Source organism: Chelonia mydas, chromosome 1 (assembly GCF_015237465.2).
Source record: "Chelonia mydas isolate rCheMyd1 chromosome 1, rCheMyd1.pri.v2, whole genome shotgun sequence".
In the NCBI taxonomy this organism is placed as follows: Eukaryota; Metazoa; Chordata; order Testudines; family Cheloniidae; genus Chelonia; species Chelonia mydas.
Window position 1 is genome coordinate 189,624,942 of NC_057849.1, and position 27,385 is coordinate 189,652,326.

General features: G+C 41.9%; 1 protein-coding gene across 2 annotated transcripts in view; it reads left to right on the top strand.

The window, feature by feature from the left end:
* CIP2A (cellular inhibitor of PP2A) overlaps positions 1-13,857 on the top strand; it is a 33,795-nt gene extending 19,938 nt beyond the window's left edge. For both annotated transcript variants that reach the window (XM_037907503.2, XM_037907506.1), the window contains 10 exons: positions 500-599; positions 1,712-1,830; positions 2,485-2,677; positions 4,793-4,867; positions 4,973-5,083; positions 6,026-6,222; positions 7,481-7,594; positions 10,407-10,489; positions 11,087-11,226; positions 12,220-13,857. In XM_037907503.2, coding sequence (XP_037763431.1) covers positions 500-599; positions 1,712-1,830; positions 2,485-2,677; positions 4,793-4,867; positions 4,973-5,083; positions 6,026-6,222; positions 7,481-7,594; positions 10,407-10,489; positions 11,087-11,226; positions 12,220-12,390 — 1,303 coding nt within the window. In that variant the 3' untranslated portion in view covers positions 12,391-13,857. The remainder of the gene's footprint in view (positions 1-499; positions 600-1,711; positions 1,831-2,484; positions 2,678-4,792; positions 4,868-4,972; positions 5,084-6,025; positions 6,223-7,480; positions 7,595-10,406; positions 10,490-11,086; positions 11,227-12,219) is intronic.
* The last annotated feature ends 13,528 nt before the right edge of the window (positions 13,858-27,385 follow it).

A 27,385-nucleotide genomic window follows, 5' to 3' on the forward strand; every position in this document is an offset into this window, starting at 1 on the left:
CATTGAAAATACATGATTTCAGGGGGACCAAATGGGCTGGGGCATGGGAATGGGATCATCATACGTTTCACCATAATGTCACCAATCTGGATCTATCCCAAATGATTGGTGACTAGGAGTTATCATTTGTCCTCTATTAATTGGCTTATATGAAATGAATTTCTTATGTCAGCTTCAAGTTTTACAAATGTCTTCTGTAAAATCCTCCATTGTTGCTATTGGCTTCCTTATCATTGATCGAAGCAGAGAGACCATGGTGTGATGACTGAACTTTCTGCTAGAGATAGTTGGTGCACATTACATGGTAGAACAGGGGAAGCCTGCATTGCTACCACCTGTTTCTGTTCTATTCAATCTCCGTGTTTGCCATTGTATCATTAAATTCAAGTCAACCTTTTTTCTAAAATAAAGCACATACTTTTTCTAAGTAAGTGTAAACTTATTCTCAGTATATATTTCAGACTTTTCACTTTTCATTCCAATTTTATTTTGTTTAAAGCAAACTTGCTGCTGCTGTCATTTTGAAAACGCTTGATCTTATGAGCAGACTTAAACAGTTGGTGCCTAATATGGAAGTCAGTTTCTACAAAATTCTTCAGGTAGGCTTTAAATGATTTACAGAGAATCATTAAGAAAGTGAGTATATATTATGTCACCCTTGATTTGATTCTGAATGTGTTTCCAGTATAAATCTTAAGTGTCCATAACACATTGAAGAACCTATCCAGGGAGCTGTGATTCCTCATGTTTCTTGTTCAGTCCAAATGGTTTTTTTATGTTTGTTTAAAATATTTAGTTTTTGAAGTTTTGAGCCTTTTATTCCAGTGATGTATGTTAAGATATACTTAAATATAGCGTTTATGATCAACTACAGCAATAGTGTTAGGGTTGAAATTTAAAATGTCCTAAACTCAGAAAATTATTTTGGTTCCTATATCATGTAGCTGGCTCGGATGATTGGTTACTAGGAAATGAAACTTTTCACCTCTTGTCTGAATCCAGTCTAGCTGTTTTGTTCGTATGGTACAATATCAGTCATTACTGACAAGTCAAATGAATAGTATTCAGTACGCTTTCATGTGGACAAGGGTGCACAGTGCAAAAACCATCATAATGCCTGTATTTTGCACCCTTTTTCTCAAATGCAGGGACACTCAACTTCCTTTTAGTTCTCATTGGGTGACCATCTAAAACAAGATTTGTGTAGCTTTCAGGAGGGTGGATGACTTAAGCTATTCTAGGCATGCTTCTGGCATGATCATGTAAACCCTTTCACCACATGACCCGTCATGTTCAAAGTAAAGCACGTGCTTAATGGGTTGCAGGTTTGGGGCATTAGTCTTCCCTTTGCTATCCAGGCCAGATGGGAGGAAGACTAGTATTTGGATACGTCAGATGATTTTGCGCTCAGGGACAGTAATACCACTCACTCATTACACATTGTCTGATCTGAATGCTTCTATTACATAATTCTGTGCAGATAATGTACAGAATCCTGAAAGCAAGTCTTGCAGATTTGTAAAAGGTCATTGCTCTGGTTAACTAAATGGGTTTTCAGAAAATTGCAAGTATGTGTGGATACATAATTTTTTTTTTTTTTTAAAGGGTAACTGAAATTTAAAAATTTATATCTATTCGCATTGGCTTCGGTCTGTTGCAATATCTGGATTCTTTAGTTGATTATAAATTGACGTAAGTGGTTTCTGCCCAGGATCAACGTTTGATTACACCTTTGGCTTTTGCTTTAACATCAGACCACAGAGAACAAGTACAGGCTGGACTTAGAATACTGTTTGAGGCAGCACCATTACCAGACTTCCCTGCCATAGTGTGAGTTTCTTGTGTGTGGTAAGGGGGTAATAATGTGGTGTCTTTCACTTTCCTTACTTTAGTCTGAGTGACTTGTTTAAAGTCTGTGTTTGAATCTTTTTCATTAGGACTACTAATGTTCCAAATGTTTGAGTAATTGTTACCTTCTTCAAAACATTTTCTCTGCTCTCATAGTTGAATCTTTCTTCTCATCACCCCCAATGCTGGTCTGTCATGCATGCTGGGCCACATTCACAGTTCTCGGAGAGGTTTAAAGTCCAATAACTCAAACTATCAAAGCTAGAAACAGATGTTGTGCCATTTGAGAGGAGTTGGAAATATCGTTTCCAATAGGATATGGCACTTGTTTCTAGATATAGTAGATAATGAGTTATGGAACCTTAAAATTCACACAGTGATTGTAGAGAAAATCTGCTATGAGTGAATGATCAGCCTCTGTTTGTTTTTTTAGCATTTCTCCTTTTTTATATCTCGAAATACTTCATGCACATACCTAACTGAAGTACCTAATTCAGTATGATAGTACAAGAAGGGTTGATATGTTTTTGAAGTGTAGTGTGTAATTGTTGTAGACGTATAAAATCATTGTCTCCTGCCTTCACATTAACATTCTTTCCAGGTTCTATTGCTTACTTCATTTATCTTGTTATATAGGCTTGGTGAAAGCATTGCAGCAAATAATGCTTACAGACAACAAGAGACAGAGCATGCACCAAAAAAAATCCATATGCAGTCATCCATTACTAGTGTTATGTCCATGAAGTGCTCTACTTCCTACCCTTCAAATGATGATGCAACAACTTCGAACATTCAAGAGCTAATACAGAAACTTCAGTCTGGACTGGAGGTTAATACTATTTAATATTTCTGGTAGGATAACTGCTAACTTTCTTAGTATTTACAGAAGGGGTGTAGCACCTGAAACTTTTAGACTACGGTGTAAACGTTGACAAATGTAAACTCAAACACCTCACCTGAACTCAATCGTATGCTATTACATTCTCAGGCAGAAGGCCAAATAAAGAGGATCCCTGTTGTGTCCAGAAAGGTCAACAGTCCGGTCTGTCAGACTTTCATAGTTCAGAAACTTTACCCTGAGAGCGTATTGCTTACGTTTACCTAGCTTTCAGACATGGGGACTTAGCAGATGTGTCCCAGAAGATCTAAGCTATTGCAATGATAAGAGAGAGAGAAGTTTTTTATAGAAAGACACTCCCTGGGGGGCAGATGACATTCTGACGTATAGGATCAGGGATAATCACCCATCTTTTAGATACTTGTATGTGCCCTCCAAACACGGTAGTATTTGAGCACCTCCTTATCTTGATATTTGATAGCATCCCTGTGAGGTAGGGAAGTCGTTTTACAACAGTGGAAATCTTGCTTCCCTCCGATATAGTGTGCATCGTAAGTTGATGAATAACTTTATTACACTATCATTTCTTTTATTTGAATTTTCTAAAGCATGTCACCAGAGTGTCTAGGCACCAAATGCAGAATTTGTTGCATTAAGTTAACTGTGGTTTCTCCAACACAAAGGGACTGCAAATACAGAAACAGTTCCTGCAACCCAGACCATAAGATGAACTTCTGACAGAAAGAAAGCTTATTGGCATATACCTAGCGATGATGCACTTAACTCTTCTGATCAGAGGAGTTGCTCCTTCCAGGAGGGAATGACTTTTTATAATTTGATCTTTTGTTCCATGAACATCAAACACTTCAGCCTTAAATGTTTAACACAAGCTACAGAAGAAAAGTGGACACTGTAGAAGATGCCATCTTGTTGTAATGTAGTTTAAGTTCTTCACGTGAAGAAGCTAAATAAATTAAATACAAGATGTGCAGAAAACCGAATATTCCAAGTAATGTTTTGTTATTGACTTGTTTGTACATTTAAATAAAATTCTAGATGAAACTACTTACGCCACGTGATCCTTCAGCTTTGTAACAACAACAACAGTAGGGTCCAAGACGATACAGAGAGAGCTGAAAAACATACAAATGGGGAAAAGAATAGATGTCTAATCTCCTTCTGCATTAGGGAATTTTGAACTAATTTTTCCCTGTGTAGGAGCTGGTGCTGTTCTGAAAACAAGATATTAGTAAACTACCACTGGATGATATTTATCTTCTATACTGAAAAGCACAAACAGCTGGGCTCACTTGCACAGCATCATCCATCAGCATACACTGAACAACCTCCCCAAAACTGGCACTGGCACCTCCCCAAGCACTATCTTAATGGAAAGTTTTTTTAATCCCCAGACCACCCATGGAAGACTCTCTCCTCAATTACCTACTTAACTGAATGTATAAAAATGTAAATGTTTACACAAGTATTCATTTGAGTAAACATATAAGCCCTATACAGTGCCATAAAGGTCAGTAAATTCTTTAGCATACTAAAGAATCTTAATGAAAGATGGAGGAGACATTTCACAAAAACTTTCTCTGTATTATTTTCATCAAAATATTCTGACCTATCTCTGTCAAGCTAAGTGAATTCTGAGATTAGAGTTTTTGGCCATAATGCGCTGTCACTAGTCTTGCAGAACTGAAATACCATTTGTCAGGAGGAACACTTAAGCTTCCCACACCCAACCGAACCAGTAGGTTTACTTTAGTAGCCAGCAATATGTACGTAATGAGTTTTTCCTCATTTTTGGAGTCACACTAACTTATCATGATAGCTGATGTTATGATTGTCCCTTTATTCGGTAAATTTTATTCAGTAATTCCAATACTTTCCTACATTAAACTGAACAGGATTGAGCTATAATCAAGTTGATGCAGCAAGGCTTTTAATCTTTGAAGGCAGAGTAGCTGCCAGCCTGTGGGCTCATTTAATTAATATCCTCTCATCAACATCTATAAAATGAATGACTGTTCATCCAGAAGCTACAAATTAGACTATTTATCTTCAGGCTGTTGAATTCTACTACTCTAACTTCTCTCACAGATGAAGGAACCAATCACTGATGTGAGGATGTCTGACATAATGGATGTCTACGAACAGAAACTAGCGGCATTAGCCGTGAGTACAAATGAACATGTGTATTTACGTGACTGTAGAGTATGTGTACTTACTATGAAAGATAAAATTAAGGAAATAGCGCTACTAATCTTTCTTAATCTTTAGTCCAAAGAAACCAGGTTACAAGATCTATTGGAGGCAAAGGCACTAGCGCTTGCTCAGGCTGATAGGCTAATTGCCCAGTACCGTTGTCAGAGAGTCCAAGCTGAATCTGAGGTGAGTATGAACAACCACACTCTGGAAGGAAGAGGTGGAAGATACTTATAAGGTCGTCTAGTCCAAACCCCAGTGTTCTCTCATGGAGGCCCCAGTACAGAATGGTTCTCTACATGAGTATTAAGATAATCTTTGTGTTTAGTTTTTAAAAGAAACTCAAGTTCTAAGATTACCACTTTTGTGGAAAATATTCTAATCTAGTGTCACTGCTAAATTTTTCTGATACTTACTGTAAATATTCTTTTAGTTTCATCCCCTTCTCTCTATAAGGAACTTGAGCCTCCATATTTGACATTTTTGCCCTTTAGGTATGACCTTATGTCATTTTTGAAGCTCTCCCTTCCTCCGCTGTTTAGCTAAATTATGTATATGACCCTTTGTTGACATAGATATCTAGTGTTAATGTCCCATTAATGGCTGGTCTTTCAGAACAGCCTCAATAATCTCCCCCATCTATGCAACAAGATTTACTGTACTAGTGTTACTGTTTGTTTTATAACACTATTCTAGAGTACAGTACTAAAATGTTAGGGGTTTGCAGACAGCCCTAGAACCTTTTCCTGTTTATGTGCAAGCTAACAGCTAGTCTGTGCTTTCAAATGAAGCTTAAGCCACAAGTGTAAGCACTTCAGATACTTTTTAAAAGAGTATCTAAACTTTTATTTTATTTTTAAGGTCACAAATGACTACTGTATCTCAGAGTGTAAAATAACTGATTCGGTCATCATTTGCCCAAACTTTAGACATGCTTAAAACTTGCTATCTAATTTTAAATATAGTGTACTGACCATGGAGCATTTGATCATATAGGTTTTTGTGGATAATTTAGCAGTAGGGTAAATTCTAATTCCATGTAAAATTCCCCATTGTTTTGAGTGAGTTAAGTAACATAGCGTAGATTAAGCATGTAAAGGAGTCTGTGTATTTGCTTTTTGCTAAAAGGCAAGGACGCTTGCTGCAATGTTGAAGGATGCAGAGCGAAAAAATGAAGAACTAGATGTATTGCTGAAAGCTCAGCACGTAGAATCTGAACGGGCGCAGAATGACATAGAGCAGCTCTTTCAACATAATAGGAAGTTACAGACAGTGGCTGAAGAATATGAGATACTGAAAAGATCCTCCATTGATCTTCTGCAGAAGTAAGAACTTAAAATCTATCTGCACTACTTGTTTACTAACCCAAAACAGAAAAATTTTGGATAGGTAACAGATTAAAAGAGAAAATAGGTTTACACAGGCCTTTCTTAAAGGACCTACTTTGACCTGATTAGTCCTTTCAGCCAAGGAATGCTGGTTAGAGCTCTGTTTGAATCCAGTAAGTGCCCAATTTAGCTGAAGCAGAAGAAGGGCTTTGAGGCGTTCAAAGCACTGTCTTTTTCTAGGCTAATCGTATTGCAGGACAGTGTGTTAAAACACTCTGTATGTAGGTTTTAAGTGGGTCACTGCTAATGTAGTTGAATTTTATTTGTTCTTGGATCAAATTAATCCTGTGTTTGAAAAAGTTTGTAACTTGCACAGAATATAGAAATTGATGGATGAAGGTGCAGATTCCAAAGCTATTAAGTTAAGGAATGGGTGAGGATGATTTGAGTAATGAAGATTTCCATGTAAAGAAAGAATGGAACTAGTTTGTTGAGTGGACGTGATAGGTGTACAAAATTAATGGCTGAAAAGGGCAAATAGAGTGCTCCTACTTGCCTGTCCTTATAATACAAGAATAAAGGGACACTTAGTGAAATAAAGGCAACAACTTTAAAGCGAATACCAAAAAAACGAGGCTAAGAGGTTGGTGGGATTCAAAAAAGGAATGCACTTGTTTGGATGAGACCATTCGGAGTTAGATTAGACGATCAAAAATTTTCAAAAGAATAAAAACCTTTGTACTTTAGGCAGAGACTAACTTCTACTGGATACTCCTTAAGAAGGAATATCTCCAATGTGCAGATAATCTCATAATTGTCCATTATGAGAATTCTTGTACTTCCTCTGAAGCATTGGTCTGGCCTCTGTCAGACAAGCTACTTCCAGCTACTGGTTTGATTATGTATAACTCGCTACATTTGTGTGAACCACCTGATTGTGGTGAACTTTGTCTGAAAGAAACGTGTAGTCTCAATCCAATTCTTAATCTTAATAAACAGTCAGTGATAATGTGTAAGGGTTCCAATGAGGATTGAGGTTAAGATGAAAGTTGCTGTTTGCTTTTTATATTTTATGCACTGCAGGTTTTTTAATAAGTTTTTTGCCAAAAGTGGGCATAACAATTTTTTGCTTGGAAGTGGAGTGGAAAAATAGCTCATTGGATGTCAAAAGTATTTTTTCTTTCATGACACAGCAAAGCTCTTAAAAAGTTACTTAGGCTTCTTAACCATAACCCATTAACTAACTTACTTTTAGGCATGAAACCACTGAAAGACAATATAAAGATCTGCAGATTACATGTAATTCACTAAATAAACAAGCTGAGGCCATGAAAAAACTGAATGAATCGCTCAAGCAACAGAATGACAAGTAAGTTCATTTTTTTTAAAAGCAAATTAAAGGGAGACCGTCAAGTTACATCAATACTGATTGTTTAAGTGTCTGTGGTTTCAAGTATCACCTGAGGGGTGAGGGGGGGAGACTTCTCCATTTTGCTTTAATTAGTTACTCTCACCTGTTTCCTCTGTGTAATCGGTTTCTTCTGGTTTTGTTTCTGGTCTTACACACAAACAGAAGGAGAACTTGAGGTCATGTATAATACCTGAGACTACTTACAGCGTATTTTATGGAACTTAGTAGGTTTCAAGATTCCCTTCTAATGTACAAGGATTCTCTCTACTCACGTAGAATATTGCTTTTGTCAGCGGATGGGGTCAAAAGTTTTGCTAATTAATGCCCTCTCATTAGAGGGTATCTTAAATCCATGCCAGAGATTATTGAAATTCACTATCATTTAACTACCGTGGGCCAAATTTCAATCCTTGATGAGGCAGGCAACTTTCTATTAAAGTCCAGTAGGAGTTGTTTGATTAGTATGTGGCTAAATTTGACAGTCTTCATTAGTACTTTGATAGCTGGTAGTAGTTAAGGCAGAAAAGAACTTGACTCTTAAACTCTCTCTTCTATAGTTGTAGAGCTTCTAACTTGTTCATCGCTTACCTTTATAGCAGGGGTCTTCTGTACAACTTGAAGTAATGGTGGTAGATGGCTGTCCTTGATTGCAGTGGGTCAACCTATAATCACTACTGTAATTCAATATATAATTCACTTTTGCTGTATTTCAGTCTCCTCCTGTGATGTAGGACTTGAAACATGTTCAAACATCATTTATTTATTTAACTTCTTTCTTCTCTTCACAAGCACAGGTGTACTCCTATACCAAATGAGCAAGAATTCTGAATTTTGTTTTTCATTCATCTTTCCTAATCCACCAGCTTACCACCTGACCCAGGTTTTTGAGGATAGAAATTACAGTTTGGTGCAAATTGGTGGTCTGACAAGAGTGGGGCGGGGCAGGAAAATTAATATTTCACTACAGCAGCTGAGGGAAGAGGCTTCCTGGTTGTAAATAACTAAAATATCAATTAGAAACAAGAAAAATAATTTTTTATTTTTTTTTAAAAGGCTGGTACTCTTCTTCAAAATGACAGTCAGGCCAGACAAGTTCACTTTATAAGTAAAATGCTTGATTTTTCTAGCTGCCAGCCCTGGAGGTCAAGCTGCATTATTCCTGGCTCTTGTATTGCCAGTAGTAAAAATTCTGCAATCAGAATTTAGTTAACAAGTCTGATTCATGAGGCAGACTGGAATGCCATTCACATTCTTATAGTTTGTGTCTTCAGCATTAATAAGTGTAAAAATGTGTATTAGCAATCAGATATTACTCCGTACACCAGGAAGCTGTTCTGTGTTTCACATGGCCATTTTCAGATTGTCTATTGGGATAGTGCCTAGGGACCCTAGTGTAATAGGTACTGTGAAATAAATAAGTCCACTTCCCTTCACTCCCCATCCGCCACCCTGCGAGTTTCCAGTTAGGATTTAGACAATAGGCAACAGGTGAATAACAGACAAACTAGAGGGAGGACAAAGTGACCCACATTAGTGCATTTGCATAAGTTAGTGGTCACAGTGATAGAGTAGAACTAAACTTAAATTCTAACCATTTAAAATTTGTAACTTAAGCAATTAGTACCTTAAAGTGTAGATGTGCTACCAGCAAAAAAGATTGTCTAGGATAGTGGTTCTCAACCTTTCCAGACTACTGTACCCCTTTCAGGAGTCTGATTTGTCTTGCATACCCCAAGTTTCACCTCACTTGAAAACTACTTGCTTAAAAAATCAGACAAAAAAGTACAAAAGTGTCATAGCACGCTGTGACTGAAAAAGTACGTACTTTCACACTTTGTGTGAAATTTTAGTTTGTACTGACTTTGCTAGTGCTTTTTATGTAGCCTGTTGTAAAACTAGGAAAATATCTAGATGCTAATGTACCACCTGGATGACCTCTGCATACCCCTATGGTAGGAGTACTCAAACTGGGTGTCGGGACCCCTCAGGGGGGTCACAAGGCTCTTACATGGGGGGTCGCGAGCTCTCAGCCTCCACCCTAAACCCCACTTTGCCTCCAGCATTTATAATGGTGTTAAATATATAAAAAGTGTTTTTCATTTATAAGGGGGTCACACTCAGAAGCTTGCTGTATGAAAGGGGTCACCAGTACAAAAGTTTGAGAACCACTGCCCTATGGGTATGCATACCCCTGGTTGAGAACCACAGGTCTAGTATATATGGTCCTCCTAATGGATGAACAGAACTGTACTGGAAACGTTGCACAGTAGTTGCAGAAGACACTTTTTTTCTTGAAGCAGATTTTTCTAATTTGCTCAATATGGGATAATGTAATATTAGTAAATCTAAAACACTAGATAAATGGGTTTTTAGAGTTTTAGTAGGATGGTTGGGTTCATTTCCTTGGTAATATCAAGAATGCTTTACTGCTTGTAGCTGGGGGGACTGATTCTCCAGGATTCAAGCTCTAGGAAGGAATGAGGTTTCTTAGGATATGGAGTTTCTACTGTGTGTTTGACAGAGGGAAGGAAATAAAACTTGAATACTGTATTTTTTTCAACCAAATAAGGAATCAAAATAATATGTTTGTATAGCACAGAATTAAAGGTGCTCTTCAGCCTGCCTAGTTTAAAAAGAACTTTCGTGACCGTGCAAAGCAATGCTGCACAAGTTATTCTAGCTTGTTGCTGCAAAGAGATGGAGACATGAATCTTGCATCTGTCTGTTATCTTTGAAATATCTGGTAATCAGGATTTTATTCCAATTTCAGAACTGTTGCACAATTGATGGAAACAGAAGATCATAGAAAAGAATTACTGAAACAGCTACAGGATAGAGATAGTAAAATATCAAGTAAGTCACTGTCTGATTTTGTAAATCTTGTGCTATCCATACTGGATAGAATTAACTGGATTTAAATAGACTTTTCGGTGAATTCCTTAGTTCTGTGGGCAGCTGCATTTTTGCTAAATAGATTATAAGGCTCAAAATGCACTTCTCTGGCTGCCTTCTGCTCCTGAAAAGCCTGTAACTCTTACTCAAAACATAGACTTAAATATTTGTAAACTAAAAAATGAGGAATTGTTTTAAGGACAGATGGGGAAGTCCAAGGAAGTTTAAAAGTCTGCCAAACCTACACTTAAATCATTGCATTTTACATGCTGTCAAAAACCATAGCTGCTTCCTTGAAAACTTTTTTAGAACAAGTTCACTAAAAAGTTTTTTTGCTAAACTACAAATTAGACATTAGATTAGATAGATCATAATTTTCAAAGTCTTCAGTGAATATGAAAAGTCTGTAGCTGCCTACTAAAATTTTGTAGTAGATGGCAGTACTGGGTAATTTATATTAGCAGCCCTGGTGTGTGTAAAACTTAAACATACTGGGAGTTTTACTAGTAATTGGACAAATTAAAACTTGCTAACTGACTCTAACAAATCTTTTAAAAGGCTTACAACAAAAAATAAAGCTTCTGGAAGAAAAACTGAAAGCCCGACAGAAAGAAAAAATAGATATGGAAGAAACTATTGACATTCTCAGAAAGGAATTAAGTAAAACAGAACAGGCAAGAAAAGAATTGAGCATTAAGGTAAGAATTTTTTTTGGCAGCCTACTGAAAACTATAAAAGCCAAAGTTAAAAAATAATTGCTAGAAATGAAAAATTGTATGAAAATGGTAGAAATAGCTAAAGTTAAGGCTGCTCCAATTTCTTATATAGTTAATTGAGTAAGGGACTTCTGAGATTTAAACCAGAGAGGTATGATTTGGGTTATCTGTGCTGTTAAGGCAATGAGCTTCTGTTTGAGTAGGTGTAGGTCCACCCTGTCCAGTAAGTTATAGGAGATGTGCTTCTGGGAGCCACAATGTCTCCTGGAACTATCTAGTTAGGGACCTATCCTTGCACTGAGCACAACCCGGGGTCTTACCTGGGTTGGAGGCTGTGGAGAAAGAGAGGCTTTTTTGCACATTTTTTTTTGTGTGTGTGTGTGTGTGTGCTCTTGCAAGGGTTCAGCACAACTTGGTCTTTAAATTTTTTTAAATGGGGCTAATACTCACCTTTCAATGGTGCGTATAGATATTTGTACAGAATTTTGAAGATGCAAATTACAGCATGTGCTTTTTACCAATAGTAATATTCCATTCCCTTGAAATGCAGGCTAATCATCCAAAGAAACTAGTGTCTGCTACAAAACTGATAGTGCCCTTGTTCTTACACACAATTTGCCTCTCTAAGGGAAAAAAGCTAGTTTTTATTCAACCACAAACTTTTGTTTAGGGTTTAACTCAATGTCCTGACCATTAGGAAGATGACAGGACAACAAATAGCTATTTTCTAAAAAAAAATTAATGCCCAAACCATTTCTGAAGCATAACAGCACTAGTTATGAACAAAATGTATGTATGTGTGGGGGAAGACGCATCCAAAACAAATCCCTTTGTTTTGAAACTGTGCCTTTGCTATTAAATATGTTGCTTAAATGTATTACATCAGTTACTTGAGCCTGTTACACATTAAGTGAAAGTGTTCTGTGATCTCTGTTGTGGAAGAGATTGTTGAACTGGATTTTGTTCATGTTGCAGTCATCTTCCCTCGAAGTTCAAAAGTCCCAACTGGAAGGACGTTTGGAAGAAAAGGAAGCCATAGTAAAACTGCAGCAAGAAGAGCTGAGCAAACATTCTCATATGATAGCAATGATTCACAGTTTAAGTGGTGGTAAACTAAATGCAGAAACTGTGAACCTCAGTTTATAGGGCTCTGTAGTATAAAGTTTGGTTTTGTGATATCTTGTACGTTTGTGTAAGTCTAAAGTTTATACACCATCTTGCTCAAATGTCATAGCCCACCTGAAATTGACACAAGCGTAAACCATTGTTAATTAAAGAAAAACTTGATTGCTTGTTTTTAAAAAACACTTTGGCTTGAAAAATCTGAGCCGTATTACAGAAGGTAGGCCTGCTGCTGCTTTAGTTGAGATTTAATGGCCAAATTCCCAGTGACTCCAGTGGAAGCAGGATAAAGCCCTGGTCTTGTTAATGTGGCTAACAATCCCTTGACACTGGAATAAAAAGAGGAGAAAGAGTCCTCTCTTCTTGCTACCCATCCTATTACTGCCAGTGAGATATACTGAGACTTTCATTATGGAAGGGTTAAGTGCCACTTCTGTAAGTAGACTCAAAGTAAGCAGTATGGAATTATACAGATGTCAGATATAGAAATATTAATGCAATATTGATTCCAAATGTCTAAGGTACAAATCTAGAAATAAAATGGAGTCGATAATGTGGATTAAAAGGTAGTACTTGTTGCAAGAGACCTATTTTACAGCGAGAACTGTATTTGACATAGCTTTAGTTGAAATTACATTAAGTATTAAAATTGAACTAATATTAGAAATGCCTCCACACATTTGTGAAAGGATGTGAATTTGAAAAAAAATGCATACTTGTCAAATTTCCAGAAAGTAGTGTCAATTAGAAAAGGTAGATTTATGGAATACTATACATCTCTTTATGCATCTTCAAATATCTGTTAAACTCCATCAGTACATTACTCTTAAATTTTACAGCACTTTCTTCTGATTCTTAGAGGTCTGCAATTAATTTGTCAGTTTTACCTGGCACACACTAGCTTTTTCAGCATTGTCAACTGTGCATTGTATAAAGGATTTTATACTGTTTTAAACTTACAGTGTAACTACTTTTGCCATTTTCATGTGAAGAACATTTTATATTTTTTATGTAAAAGACATGCTTTTTTCTGGGTCATGGGAACATTATTTTCCTTGTCATTTACCAACGTTGGCTGTGACATGAATAACATGTCTACAACCTCAAATTTCAAGAATGGCTGTGTGCATTTTAGAAAAAACATAGCAGCATTTTGAATGATGTAATGTGTATCACAATTGTATTATTACTGCCATTATTTTACTATTTATTTTGCACTGACCAGCCTTTAAGGTCTTGCCATAAGTGTAGATGCCTTATGTTTTTTCAATTGTATTATGGGTCCATCTTTTTTAAATCTGCTCAACTGCAGAGTCTGAGCACAATCTTTTACATATTAGACACATTTGTAAACTCCAGCTGAATAGTGGCTATTTTAACTTGCTTATCAATTGTATATTTATTATAACTTGGTGTATCTTTTGGCTGTTGGCCAGTTTATAGATATCGTTGGCCTCCACGACGGGAAGGGGAATAAAAAAAATGACTCCATATTTTGTTTGTGCTTCATATATACTATAATAGAAAGTGTTGGGCAACCTTAATTATAGATACAGCTACTAGTCAATCTATAATAAATTCCAGCTTTGATTCATTTCCCGGACTTTGATAATGGGTGCTTTGGAAGGTAAATATTCTATTACTAGCTCAGTTGCTTGTCAGTTTTTTAGACTTGTATGCATATATTGAGGAAATAGTCTGCTAGCTAAAATGTATAGTTCAGTGTAAGGGGTTAACAAGTTTGAGGGAATGTCATAAAATCATTTTACAGGCACAGGTATATTTTTGAAAAATCTTTCTCATGGATGAAAAGATAGTAAATATTTTCATCAGGCAAAAACTCCTTTATGTAAGGTAGTACTTAGTCAAAATATGAAGCATTTTACTAATTTTAACTGACAAATGTTGAGATGGCATTTTTCTCCCCTTTTAAAAATAGGCATTCTGATCACTGAATTGAGACTATTCAATAAAAATGTTTAATGGCCACAGCCAATTAGAAATGAATGTTTCAGGGTTTAGTATACAGAATCCACAAAGATAAGCTCTCTATATAAATGTCTCTGTAGAAATGTACTACCCCAGTTTTACTTTTCTAGCTGAGCCTTATTAATACTCTTAACAAATGAATACGTGGACACATCAAACCACTTTGACTGAACTTGTATATTGGTATTACTTGTAATTTGCATTCTCTAACCTGTAATACTGAATATTACCTAATGGAAATTACAAATAACTTAGGCATATTTTAAACAAAGCACTTTCTGCCAGTCATAATTAAATCCTGTTTTGGTGGGGGGCGGGAATTTGAGATATTCAGGGCCTCTTTTGGTTCCAGCATTAATTACTATATTATAATTAAGCATAGCTCCCCTTGACTTCAGTTGCAGGCATTGGTGCTTCTGCAAATCAGAACCCAAGAGCCTCAAGTTGTGCACCCAGAAAATAGTGATTCCTAGCAAAAAGTTTTGGTTTAAGGCACTTGTCTAGCATTACATATAGAAACTCTTATGGCAGAAGCAGGGATAGAATCCATTTCTCTAAGGCAACGCTGAGATGCCTAAATTGAGACTTTCCTTTCTCTTTCTACAATCCCTTGCCTCGTTTATTACACACTTTCAACTTCTGCAACAAACGAGGCAAGGGTCCTACAGACAACAGCCTTCTTCACTACGCAACCCTGTGCACTAAATGAGGCAGGGGTCTTGTGTTTATATATATTAAAAAAAAAAAAAAGGTATGTGAACACGTAATTAAAGACCATCATAATGCATACACACAAGGGGGAACGGGATTAAGTTTGCACAGGCAACCTTAATTCTGGCACTTAACTTTTGAGTGCTTGGCCTTTCAACTTGAATGCTCTTAATATGGTAGGTCTCTTTAAAAACAAAAAACAAATTCTATCAGATGGCATCAGATTCAGACCCACATGGATCACCAGCAGGGTTTGAAATCTTTAGAGCCACTGCAGACTTCTGCCACTTGAGCTGAGCTAATAGTAATGTAGAGCTTAGTAGGTTGTCATCCTCTATATGGACCAGCATTCAAGGGGGATGAAACACTTTTTACCACAGGTATAGGGTGACTGCAGAAGAATGGTAACACTTGGGAATCTTTGGCCTGGTCTACACTACGAGTTTAGGTCGAATTTAGCAGCGTTATCTCAATTTAACCCTGCACCCATCCACACGACTAAGCCCTTTTTTCTACTTAAAGGGCTCTTAAAATCTATTTCTTTACTCCACCCCCAACGAGGGGATTAGCACTGAAGTCGGTCATGCTGGGTCGAATTTGGGGTACTGTGGATGCAATTCGACGCTATTGGCCTCCGGGAGCTATCCTAGAGTGCTCAGTTGTGACCGCTCTGGACAGCGCTCTCAACTCAGATGCACTGGCCAGGTATACAGGAAAAGGCCCGCAAACTTTTGAATCTCATTTCCTGTTTGGCCAGCGTGGAGAGCTCACCTGCACAGGTCACCATGCAGAGCTCATCATCACAGGAGACCATGCAGTCCCAGAATTGCCAAAGAGCTCCAGCATGGACCGAATGGGAGGTACGGGATCTGTTCGCTGTATGGGGAGACAAATCTGTGCTGGCAGAACTCCGTTCGAAAAGACAAAATGCCAAAATATTTGAAAAAATCTCCAATGGCATGAAGGACAGAGGCTATAACAGGGACCCGCAGCAGTGCCATGTGAAAATTAAGGGGCTCGGGCAAGCCTACCAAAAAAACAGAGAGGCAAATGGCTGGTCCGGTTCAGAGCCCCAGACATGTCGCTTCTATGATGAGCTGCATGCCATTCTAGGGAGTGCAGCCACCACTACCGAACCCTGTGCTTTGACTCCGTCCAAGGAGTGGGAGGCAACACGGAAGCGGGTTTTGGGGGCGAGGAGGAGGTTGTAGATAGCTCACAGCAAGGAAGTGGAGAAACCGGTTTCCCCAACAGCCAGCATCTGTTTATCACCCTGTACACAGTACCCCCCAAACCCACCCAAGGCGGGCTCACAGATCCTGAAGGCGGAGAAGGGACCTCTGGTGAGTGTACCTTTGTAAATATTATACATGGTTTAAAAGCAAGCGTGTTTAATGATTGATTTGCCCTGGCATTCATGGCCAGTACAGCTACTGGAAAAGTCTATTAACGTGTCTGGGGATGGAGCAGAAGTCCTCCAGGGACATATCCATAAAGCTCTCCTGGATGTACTTCCACAGCCTTTGCAAAAGGTTTCTGGGGAGGGCAGCCTTATTCCATCCTCCATGGTAGGACACTTTACCACGCCAAGCCAGTAGCACATAGTCGGAAATCATTGCAGAATAAAGCATTGCAATGTATGGTCCCAGTGTTTGCTAGCATTTAAACAACATCTGTTTTTTATCTCTCTGTGTTACCCTCAGGAGAGTGGTGATATTCATGGTCACCTGGTTGAAATAGGGTGGTTTTAGTAAACTGACATTCAGAGGTGCCCGTTCCTGCTGGGTTTTTTGCCTGTGGCTGAACAGAAATCTTCCCCACTGTTAGCCATGCGGTGGGGGGAGGAGTGAAGCCATCATTCCAGAGAATTGTGTGGGGGGGAGGGTAGTTAGTTGGGTTTCTGCTGCATGTGAACCCTCCTTTTAAATTACCAGCCCATTTTTAATGGCCAACCCAACGGCTACTTCATATGGGAAATGAGGGTGCTGCTATTTGAGACCATTCCCACGTGTTATGAAGGTTAAAGAAGCCAAAAGACTGTGGCTTACTATGTCTGCCTGCAAGCTGAATTCTGCTGCCCGGCCCTGCGTGAGTGATCTCTCACACCAAACCAGCATACCCTCAATAAGAGGCAAAATGCGACCTTGTAATGAAAGCACATGTGCTATGTAATGTTAACAGCAAGGTTTACCGTGAAAGGGTGTACCCATTGTTCTATAAAATGTCTTTTTAACTACCACTCTCCCTTTTTTTCCCCCTCCACCAGCTGCACGTTTCTCCTTCCCAGAGGCTACCAAGATTAGAAGGCGAAAAAAACGCACTCGTGATATGTTCTCTGACCTCATGCTGTCCTCCCACAGTGACAGAGCACAGCAAAATACGTGGAGGCAGACAGTCTCAGAGTGCAGGAAAACACAATATGACCACGAGGAGAGGTGGCGGTCTGAAGATGGTAGGTGGCGTCAGCTTGCTGAAAGAAAGCAGGAGTCAATGCTCAGGCTGCTGGAGGATCAAATTCATGCTCCAGTGTATGGTTGAGCTGCAGGAAAGGCAGCAGGAGCATAGACCACCCCCTACAACCCCTGTGTAACTAACTTCCCTCCTCCCCAAGTTTCATAGCCTCCTCACCCAAGAACGCGGGGGGTGGGGGCCCTCCGGCCACCCAGCCACTCCACCCTAGAGGATTGCCCAAGCAACAGAAGGCTGGCATTCAATACGTTTTAAAGTGCTGTGTGGCCTTGTCCTTCCCTCCTCCACCACCCCTCCCAGGCTACCTTGGCAGTTATCCCCCTATTTGTGTGATGAATAAATAAAGAATTCATGAATGTGAAGCAACAATGACTTTATTGCCTCTGCAAGCGGTGATCAAAGGTGGGAGGGGAGGGCGGTTGGCTTACAGGAAAGTAGAGTGAACCCGTGGGGAGGTTTCCATCAAGGAGAAACAAACAGAACTTTCACACCGTAGCCTGGCCATTCCTGAAACTGGTTTTCAAAGCTTCTCTGATGCGCACCACGCCCTCCTCTACTCTTCTAACCGCCCTGGTGTCTGGCTGTGCATAATCAGCAGCCAGGCGATTTGCCTCAACCTTCCACCCTGCCATAAATGTCTTCCCGCTTACTCTCACAGATACTGTGGAGCGCACAGCAAGCAGTAATAACAATGGGAATATTGGTCTCGCTGAGGTCTAACCGAGTCAGTAAACTGCACCAGCGTGCTTTTAAACGCCCAAATGCACATTCTACCACCATTCTGCACTTGCTCAGCCTATATTTGAACAGCTCCTGACTACTGTCCAAGCTTCATAAGCCATGGCATTAAGGGGTAGGCTGGGTCCCCAAGGATAACTATAGGCATTTCAACATCCCCAATGGTTACTTTCCAGACCAGAAAATAAGTCCCTTGCTGCAGCTGTTGAAACAGACCAGAGTTCCTGAAGATGCGAGCGTCATGTACCTTTCCCGGCCATCCCACGTTGAAGTAGGTGAAACGTCCCTTGTGATCCACCACTGCTTGCAGCACCATTGAAAAGTACCCCTTTCAGTTTGTGTACTGGCTGCCTTGGTGCTCCAGTGCCAAGATAGGGATATGGGTTCCATCTGTGGCCCCACCACAGTTAGGGAATCCCATTGCAGCAAAGCCATCCACTATGACCTGCACATTTCCCAGAGTCACTACCCTTGATATCAGCAGCTCAGTGATAGCGTTGGCTACTTGCATCACAGCAGCCCCCACTGTAGATTTTCCCACTCCAAATTGATTCCCGACTGAGTGATAGCTGTCTGGCGTTGCAAGCTTCCACAGGGCTATCGCCACTCACTTCTCAACTGTGAGGGCTGCTCTCATCTTGGTATTCTTGTGCTTTAGGGCAGGGGAAAGCAAGTCACAAAGTTCCATGAAAGCGCCCTTACGCATGTGAAAGTTTTGCAGCCACTGGGCATCATCCCAGACCTTCAACTCTATGCGGTCCCACCACTCTGGGCTTGTTTCCGGGCCCAGAATCGGCGTTCCCCGCCGTGAACCTGCCCAATTGACACCATGATGTGCACATTGCAGGGGCCCATACTTTGTGAGAAGTCTATGTCCATGTCCTCATCACTCTCATCGCCACGCTGCAGTCGCCGCCTCCTCGCCTGGTTTTGCTTTTCTTGCGGGTTATGGTTCTGCATATCCTGCTGGATAATACATGAGTGGTTTATAGTGCTCATAATTGCTGCGGTGATCTGAGCGGGCTTCACGTTCCCAGTGCTATGGCGTCTGCACTGAAAAAAGGTACAAAATGATTGTCTGCTGTTGCTCTGACGGAGGGAGGGGCGGCTGACAATGTGGCTTACAGGGTTGGCTTGCAGGGAATTAAAATCGACAAAGTGGGTGGCTTTGCATCAAGGGGAAACAGAATGGCCCCCTCAAGGATAGAACTCAGAACCCTGGGTTTAGCAGGCAGTTGATTTCACGGAGGGAGGGAGAAAGAGAGGAGAAAATGAATACAGAACAAATCTGGTCTATTTCTTGTTTTGATCCACTTCATCTATTTTTGTACATCTTAGGCTGGTAGCAGAGGGTGCAGTACGACTGCTGGCCATTGTCATCTCATGGGTGCTTGGCAGAAGATGGTGCAGTACGACTGCCGGCAGGACTGAGTCGCCATGAGACGAAACTTAAAAGGGAAATGACCTGGCTGAGTCACTCCCATGTTTGCCCAGGCGCCCCAACCGACCTCCCCGAGGTCAGCTAAAAGAGCACCCTGGAGTACAGCCTCCATGCTTGCCATGCTATGGCGTCTGCACGGTTAACCCAGGAAAAAAGGCGCGAATTGATTGTCTGTTGTTGCTTTCATGGAGGGAGGGAGGGAAGGGGGGCCTGACGATATGTACCCAGAACCACCTGCGACAATGTTTTTGCCCTATCAGGCATTGGGATTTCTACCCAGAATTCAAATGGGTGGCGGAGACTGCAGGAACTGTGGGATAGCTACCCACAGTGCAATGCTCTGGAAGTCAACAATTGCCTCAGTGCTGTGGACGCACTCCGCCAACTAAATGCACTTAGAGCATTTGTGTGGGGACACACACAATCAACTGCATAAAAACGCTTTCTACAAAACGGACTTCTATAAATTCTACCTAATTTCGTAGCGTAGACATAGCCTTAGATTCCATTCCAGGCTTCATAGGAGAGGATTCTGTTAATGGGCAAAGGCCTCCCTAGTTCCCCCATGCTTGACCCCGCCCTTTCTGTCCTGTTCCTTCCAATCTGTCTCTGCCAGGTTCTGTCTTCCCCGCCCCTGTTCTTCATTCCCATCTCCATTTCCCATCCCAGTCTTCCTGCCCATTAAGTCCTAATCTTTTCCTTTCAGACTATACCAATCCTGCCCCCCTAACTCCTTACTGGCTCCTCATCTGCTCTGTCTTCCTATTCTCACTTTGGCCTCTATTAGCAACTGGTCGCAGTCCCAATGTCCCTCCGAGGGATCCTCATCCAATTTCAATGACCTCACTCTTTGGCTCCTTTGTCCCAATTCTCTGCCTGCCTCTTAACGTCTTACTTCTTCAAGTACCATCCCTATGGGTGCTCCTTGGTAGGTGTCTGCGTCCCTGCACTGCTGATCAGAGAACTTCAGTAACCATGTCTGTCGGGCCCACACATGCGTAGTCTCTGCTTGTGCTGCACCACGAGGATAGGCAGCGTGCGCAGGCTAATCATCCTCAGTCCCTTCTCAACCGCATCTGGCAAGAGTCAGAGCCCGAGCTGTCCATTTGCGGATCTTTAACTTTCTTACATTTGCTAAATTGTAGCTTCCTTTGAAATGTCTTTTGTTTCTTTTCTCATTCTAAATGTTTAGTTGGCTGTGCCTTACAAAAAAAAGAAGAAAAGACTTTGTTCTTTTGTCAGGTCCTCAGTGGGGGGAATCCCCCTGGACAAGGGTATGCCCAGCTCTCCGGGCTTCAAGAATTGCCACATTTGCAGCACAGCTGTCCTGGTCATGAACAAGCACTCCCACTGCATCTGCTGCCTCAGTAAGGGCCACATCCAGCAGAAGTGATCCCTCTGCCAGCAGTTTTGCCTGAACCCACAAGGACAGAGAGCTTTGCCAGAAAATCATCTTTATGGAGGCAGCTCTCCGACCCCAGCCTTCCCCTCAACCTTCGACTTTGAAGAAGAGTGGGTTGAAGAAACAGCCTGGGGACTCCTCTCACGAGTCAAAAAAGAGAGTGGGAAGTCCCCTCAGCAAGCCCACAAGTAGCCGAAAGCGATCGCCATCTCGCTCGGTATCCTCTGCACTGCTGGCACCAGACCACAATTGGGCACCTACGAGTCATGGCAATTGTTTGATAGGCCCATGAACCCTTTGGGTATGAGTACATTATCTGCAGGGTCAAGAGAGAAGGGCGAAGGCCCTAGGACACTCCCTGTAGGCGAGTTGACATCAATACTGCCAGTGATAATAGACCACCTGGCACCTGAGAACCCAGTACAGATGAGGTCTCCATCTCCCCCGACATTGGGACACTCAGTACCAGTGGAATTCCATCAAACCAGTAACCTAGGCATGATGGAGGCACCCAACTCTCCACCAGTCGGTACCGAGATCATGGCACTAAGCCATTGCTGGGTATGGCTTATATCCCTGCAATCATGCCATGCCTCCCCACTATCAAGTGAGGGATTAGATAGTGAGCCAGATGGGGTTTCACAGTACTCCTCCCAAGATCCATATGGGACACACTATCAACAGGGTCCAGGATTGTACCAGCAGATGGCACCACTACCATCTTGGTAAAGCCACTGATGGACACCTCCACCAGGCCATATGCCACCATAATGGCCAAACTGGGACCCCTGGGTTGCACACAGACAACCTGCCTCATGAGCTTCAAGCATTAACCAACAACCCTCCAGGCATGCTTCCTCAGATTCAGCAGCGAGACAGATGACTTCCCCCTGTGTCAGAAACTGGTGAAAATAGCGGATACCCTCCACATACCATTGGAGGTCGAAAACATGCACCACCAGCTCATCGACATCCTCCATTCTTCGTCATCCTCAAAAATCGTCCTCCCAATCAATAAGGCAATCTTAGACCTAGCTAAAACAGTGTGGCAAACCCTGGCATTGGTAGCACCAAGGCACAAGCAGCAGACAAGAAATAGTATGTCGCTGCAAAGGAATCAGCATTTCTTTTCTCCCACCCACCATCCAGTTCCATTGTGGTGGATGCTGTAAACTCTCATGGCTGACAACATCCTTTCAGAGCAATGCCTTACGACAGAGACTGGAAGTGCCTCGATCTCTTTGGTAGGAAGGTGTATTCCTCAGCCATCTTACAATTTCATATTGCCAAAATATGACCACATGAATTACAATAAGTTAGGTGACTTTGACAAGCTGCTGGAGGAATCTTAGGAATCGTTTACGGTCATCATCCAGGAAGGACAACTGGTGGTAAAAACATTGTTGTACTTGGCCCTTGATGACGCTGACACAGCTGCCAGATCCATCTCCACGGCTGGATGGCTCCACAGCCACCATGGAGCAACCTGTCGGGATTCTCAAAGGAGGTGCAGACCACAGTAGAGGACCTCCCCTTTGAGGGTGTGAAACTCTTTGTGGAGGAGACAGACTCCTCTCCACATCTTGAAGGCTTCCAAGGTTACTCTCAGGTCACTGGGAATCTACACACTGGGGCAATAGAGATGTTTTAGCACCCAGTCCTAGCACGGGTCCCATTCGTCTCAATTTCCATCTAGTGCCACTATGAGCCCCAAAGGAAAGAAGATAAAATTTGTAAACTTCCAGTTCTCAATCTTCGTCCCTGCCCCTAAACACAACTTTTGACAGGCAGATTGAGGCACCACAAGACCCCTCCCCACTACTGTCTGTGACCATGCACCATTTAGCTGTGTTCTGCAGTGCCTGGAAGTGCAAAACATCAGACAGAGGGGTTATAGAGATTATTCTATCCAGATACTGGATCCATTTCACCTCTCTACCCCTTCCACAACACTCTTCTCCATCCCCCTTCAGGGTTCCTTCTCATGAGAGTTTACTATGTCAGGAGTTTGGAGCTGTAGAACCAGTACCTCGACATCTGCAAAGCAAGGAGTTCTACTCTAATTACTCCCTAAGACCCAAAAGAAAGAGAGTTTGGAGACCTATTCTGGACCTCAGAGCTCTCAACAAGTTTGTCAAAGCTCAAAATTTCAAGATGGTCACTTTATCAATGATCATTCCATCATTTTGTCCCTCGACCTAGTGGACGCCTACTTTCCTATTTCAATACTACTGTCTCCCTGACAATTTCTCAGATTTATTCTGGGACACGACCATTACCAACACACAGTCTTCCCCTTTGGACTTCTGTCGGCCCCAAGCATATTTTCCAAAGTTTTCTGTGGTAGCCACTCATCTATGATCACAAGGGATAATGAACTACCCTTACATGGACAATTGTCTTCTCAGAGCCCGGTCACTCCAGGAGGCTTGTTGAGCTATCGATTTCACAGTATGCTTGTTCACAGATCTAGGCCTTCAGATCAACATCCAAAAGTTGACCATCATGCCCATGCAATACCTGGACTTCAAAGGGGTCGACCTAGCTGCACTACAGGCCAAAGTCTTCCTACATCAAGACCGGTTCCTATCCCTGGTCTCACTCAGATGCAGCTCAATACAGTCCTCAAATACTGGCCAGACCCCACCTCCAACTCTTGGGGCATATGGTGGCAAGCACAGCTTTGATACTGCGTGCCAGACTACACAGGCAACGCCTACAGCTATGGTTCAGTTTGTTTTACAGACCAAACAGAGACAGTTTGGATAAACCCCTATCACTGCCTACCAGGATCAAAAACTCCTTGGACTGGTGGAAGAACCCAGCCAATGCATGCAAAGGGATTCCCTTCTCGCAGGTGCCATCGTTGCTCCTTACCACCGACACATTGCTTATAGGATCGGGAGGTGCATTTAAATGGCCTCATGATGCAAGACAGATGGTCACCGGGGAGATATCCCTACACATCAATCTCCTCGAATTGAGAGCAGTTAGGAATGACTGCACTCATTTCCTTCCTCTGATAGCAGGTCACGTACAAAGATCCTAATGGACAACATAGCCTGCATGGACTACATCAACCACTAGGGAGTGGCCAGGTCACCCTCCATATGCGCAGAAGTGATTAGGGTATGGAACTGGTGTATCTCTCACAATGTCACCTTGTCCGTGACTTACCTCCCGAGCACACAGAACTTGATGGCAGACAAGCTCAGTCGCAAATTCCCGCATGACCACGAGTGGGAAATGCATCCACCCGTACTTCACGACTTGCTCTCAGGGTGGGAAACACCATCCACAGACCTGTTCGCCACTTACCAGAACAAGAAGTGTCCATGATACTGCTCCAAGGCGGGGATGGGACAGCACTCTGAGGTCGATGTTTTCTTCCCCTGGTTCAAGAACCTTCTTTCTGCCTTCCCTCCATTTCCTCTTATGTTGAAGGGCCTGCTAAAGATTAAGATCTCACGTAATCCTGATTGCTCCTACTTGACCAAGCCAGACCTGGTATCCTTACCTGATGCAGCTTGCGATGTGCCTGCTGATTTCCCTTCTGACCACTCCTCATCTCCTCTCACAGGACAAAGGATGTACCCTTGTCAAGGTTCCTTCCCCACTCTGAACTCTAGGGTTCAGATGTGGGGACCTGCATGAAAGACCACCTAAGCTTATTCTTACCAGCTTAGGTTTAAAAACTTCCTCAAGGTACAAACTTTGTCTTGTCCTTGAACCTTATGCTGCCACCACCAAGGCTGTTAAACAAAGAACAGGGAAAGAGCCCACTTGGAGACGTCTTCCCCCCAAAATATCCCCCCAAGCCCTACACCCCCTGTCCTGGGGAAGGCTTGGTAAACATCCTCACCAATTTGCATCGGTGAACACAGACCCAAACCCTTGGATCTTAAGAACAATGAAAAAGAAATCAGGATCTTAAAAGAAGAATTTTAATTAAAGAAAAAGTAAAAGAATCACCTCTGTAAAATCAGGATGGTAAATACCTTACAGGGTAATCAGATTCAAAACATAGAGAATCCCTCTAGGCAAAACCTTAAGTTACAAAAAGACACAAAAACAGGAATATACATTCCATTCAGCACAGCTTATTTACCAGCAATTTAAACAAAAGGAAATCTAACGCATTTCTAGCTAGATTGCTTACTAACTTTTTACAGGAGTTCTGAAGAGCATTCCTGATCTGTTCCCGGCAAAAGCATCACACAGACAGACAGAGACCATTTGTTCCCCCGCGCCCCCCCACCTCCACGCTCCAGCTTTGAAAGTAACTTGCCTCCTCATTGGTCATTTTGGTCAGGTGCCAGCGAGGTTATCTTAGCTTCTTAACCCTTTACAGGTGAAAGGGTTTTGCCCCTGGCCAGGAGGGATTTTATAGTTCTGTATACAGAAAGGTAGTTACCCTTCCCTTTATATTTATCAGAACCCTGCATCCCAACTTGGGGATTGTCTGTGTCAAAGCATGGCTCCTACATGGTTCCAGAACCTAGAAAGCTCATGCTGAAGGGAAGTGCAAGAAGTTTTGTTACACAGTAGAAAGTCCTCCATGCAATGCACTTACATGCAGAAGTGGTCCAGGTTTCAGATTTGGTGCATGTCCCAACAAATCTCTCCAGTGTCAGCAACTTTTCCACATATTCTGAAACATGCTCTGACCCTTAAAAAATCAGAAAAAAGAAAAGGAGTACTTGTGGCACCTTAGAGACTAACCAATTTATTTGAGCATGAGCTTTCGTGAGCTACAGCTCACTTCATCGGATGTAGCTCACGAAAGCTCATGCTCAAATAAATTGGTTAGTCTCTAAGGTGCCACAAGGACTCCTTTTCTTTTTGCGAATACAGACTAACACGGCTGTTACTCTGAAACCTGTCATTAAAAAATCAGACTTATCCCTGAGCTTTCTCAGGGTCCACCTAGCAGTCATCACAGTGTTTCACCAACCCATGGAGGGATACTCAGTACTATCACACTCACCCACGAAAAGGTTTTTAAGGGAATAACAAACCTCTTCCCTCAACCTCGGCTTCCTGCCCCATCATGGGACCTAAACCTGGTACCGAAAGGGCTGACCAGGTCCACCTTTGAACCTGTAGCCCCCTGTTCACTCACTATCAATGAAAAGAGCCTTTCTGATAGCAGTTACCTTGAATAGAAGAATAGGGAAGGTAGCAGCTCTGATGGCACATCCCCTGTATGCAGTATTCTTCCCTGGCAAGGTTACGCTCAGGCTGCATCCAAAGTTCATTCCTAAGGTAACCTCCTCTTTTCACATGAACCAGTCAATCCACCTTCCCATCTTCTACCCCGAGCCTCACCAAGACAATAGGGAGATCATATTAGGAGAGCCCTACAATTCTACCTCGATAGGACAAGAGCCTTCAGGATGTCCCCTAAAGTGTTCCTCTCTATGGAGGAAAGATCTAAGGGTTCAGCAATATCAGTCCAAAGACTCTCTAGGTGAATCTCAAATTGCATCAGACAGTGCTACCAAATTCGTAACATGATCCCTCCAGACTCGATCCCTACACATTCTACAAGACTGATCTCCTCATCTGTCACCTTCTTTAATGATGTCTGTATCTCAGAGATCTGCAGAGCAGCGACATGGGCATCAGCCCACACCTTTGCAGAACACTCTGCAATGATTGGGGGGACTCTGTCTTTGATGCCATCTTTGGCCCCACGGTTCTGTCATCTGTGAGTTACCCAATGCCGAAGTCCCAGCCCTCCAGAAGGGCTACTGCTCAGGAGTCACCGACAATGGAGCACCCAATAGGGACACTACTCAAAGAAGAAGTTACTCACTTTGTGCAGTAACAATGGCTCTTTGAGATGTGTCCCCCTCTGGGTACTCTACAACCGCCCTCCTCCCCTCTACTTCAGAGTTCTCATTTATGATTCTGTGGTAGAGAAGAAACTGAGGATGGTTAGCCCATGGTGCAGCACAAGAAGAGACAGCACCTGCACGGGCCTGACAGACACTGCTACTGAAGTATTTTGATCAGCAGCACAGGGATGCAGACACACCTACAATGGAGCACCCATGGGGACACACATCTCAAAGAACCATTGTTAGTGCACAAGGTGAGTAACTTCTTCCTTTTCAGCTAACCCGCTGGTCCTAGTCTCCTTATTCAGCCAGTCCCAGTCTTTCCAGTTCCTCATCCAATCTGTCGGCTCCTTGTCTGTCTCTCTTCTCCTGGGTTTCAGTTTTATGTGTGTCCCCCCTCCCCCACAGCTCCTTGGCCCAATCTAC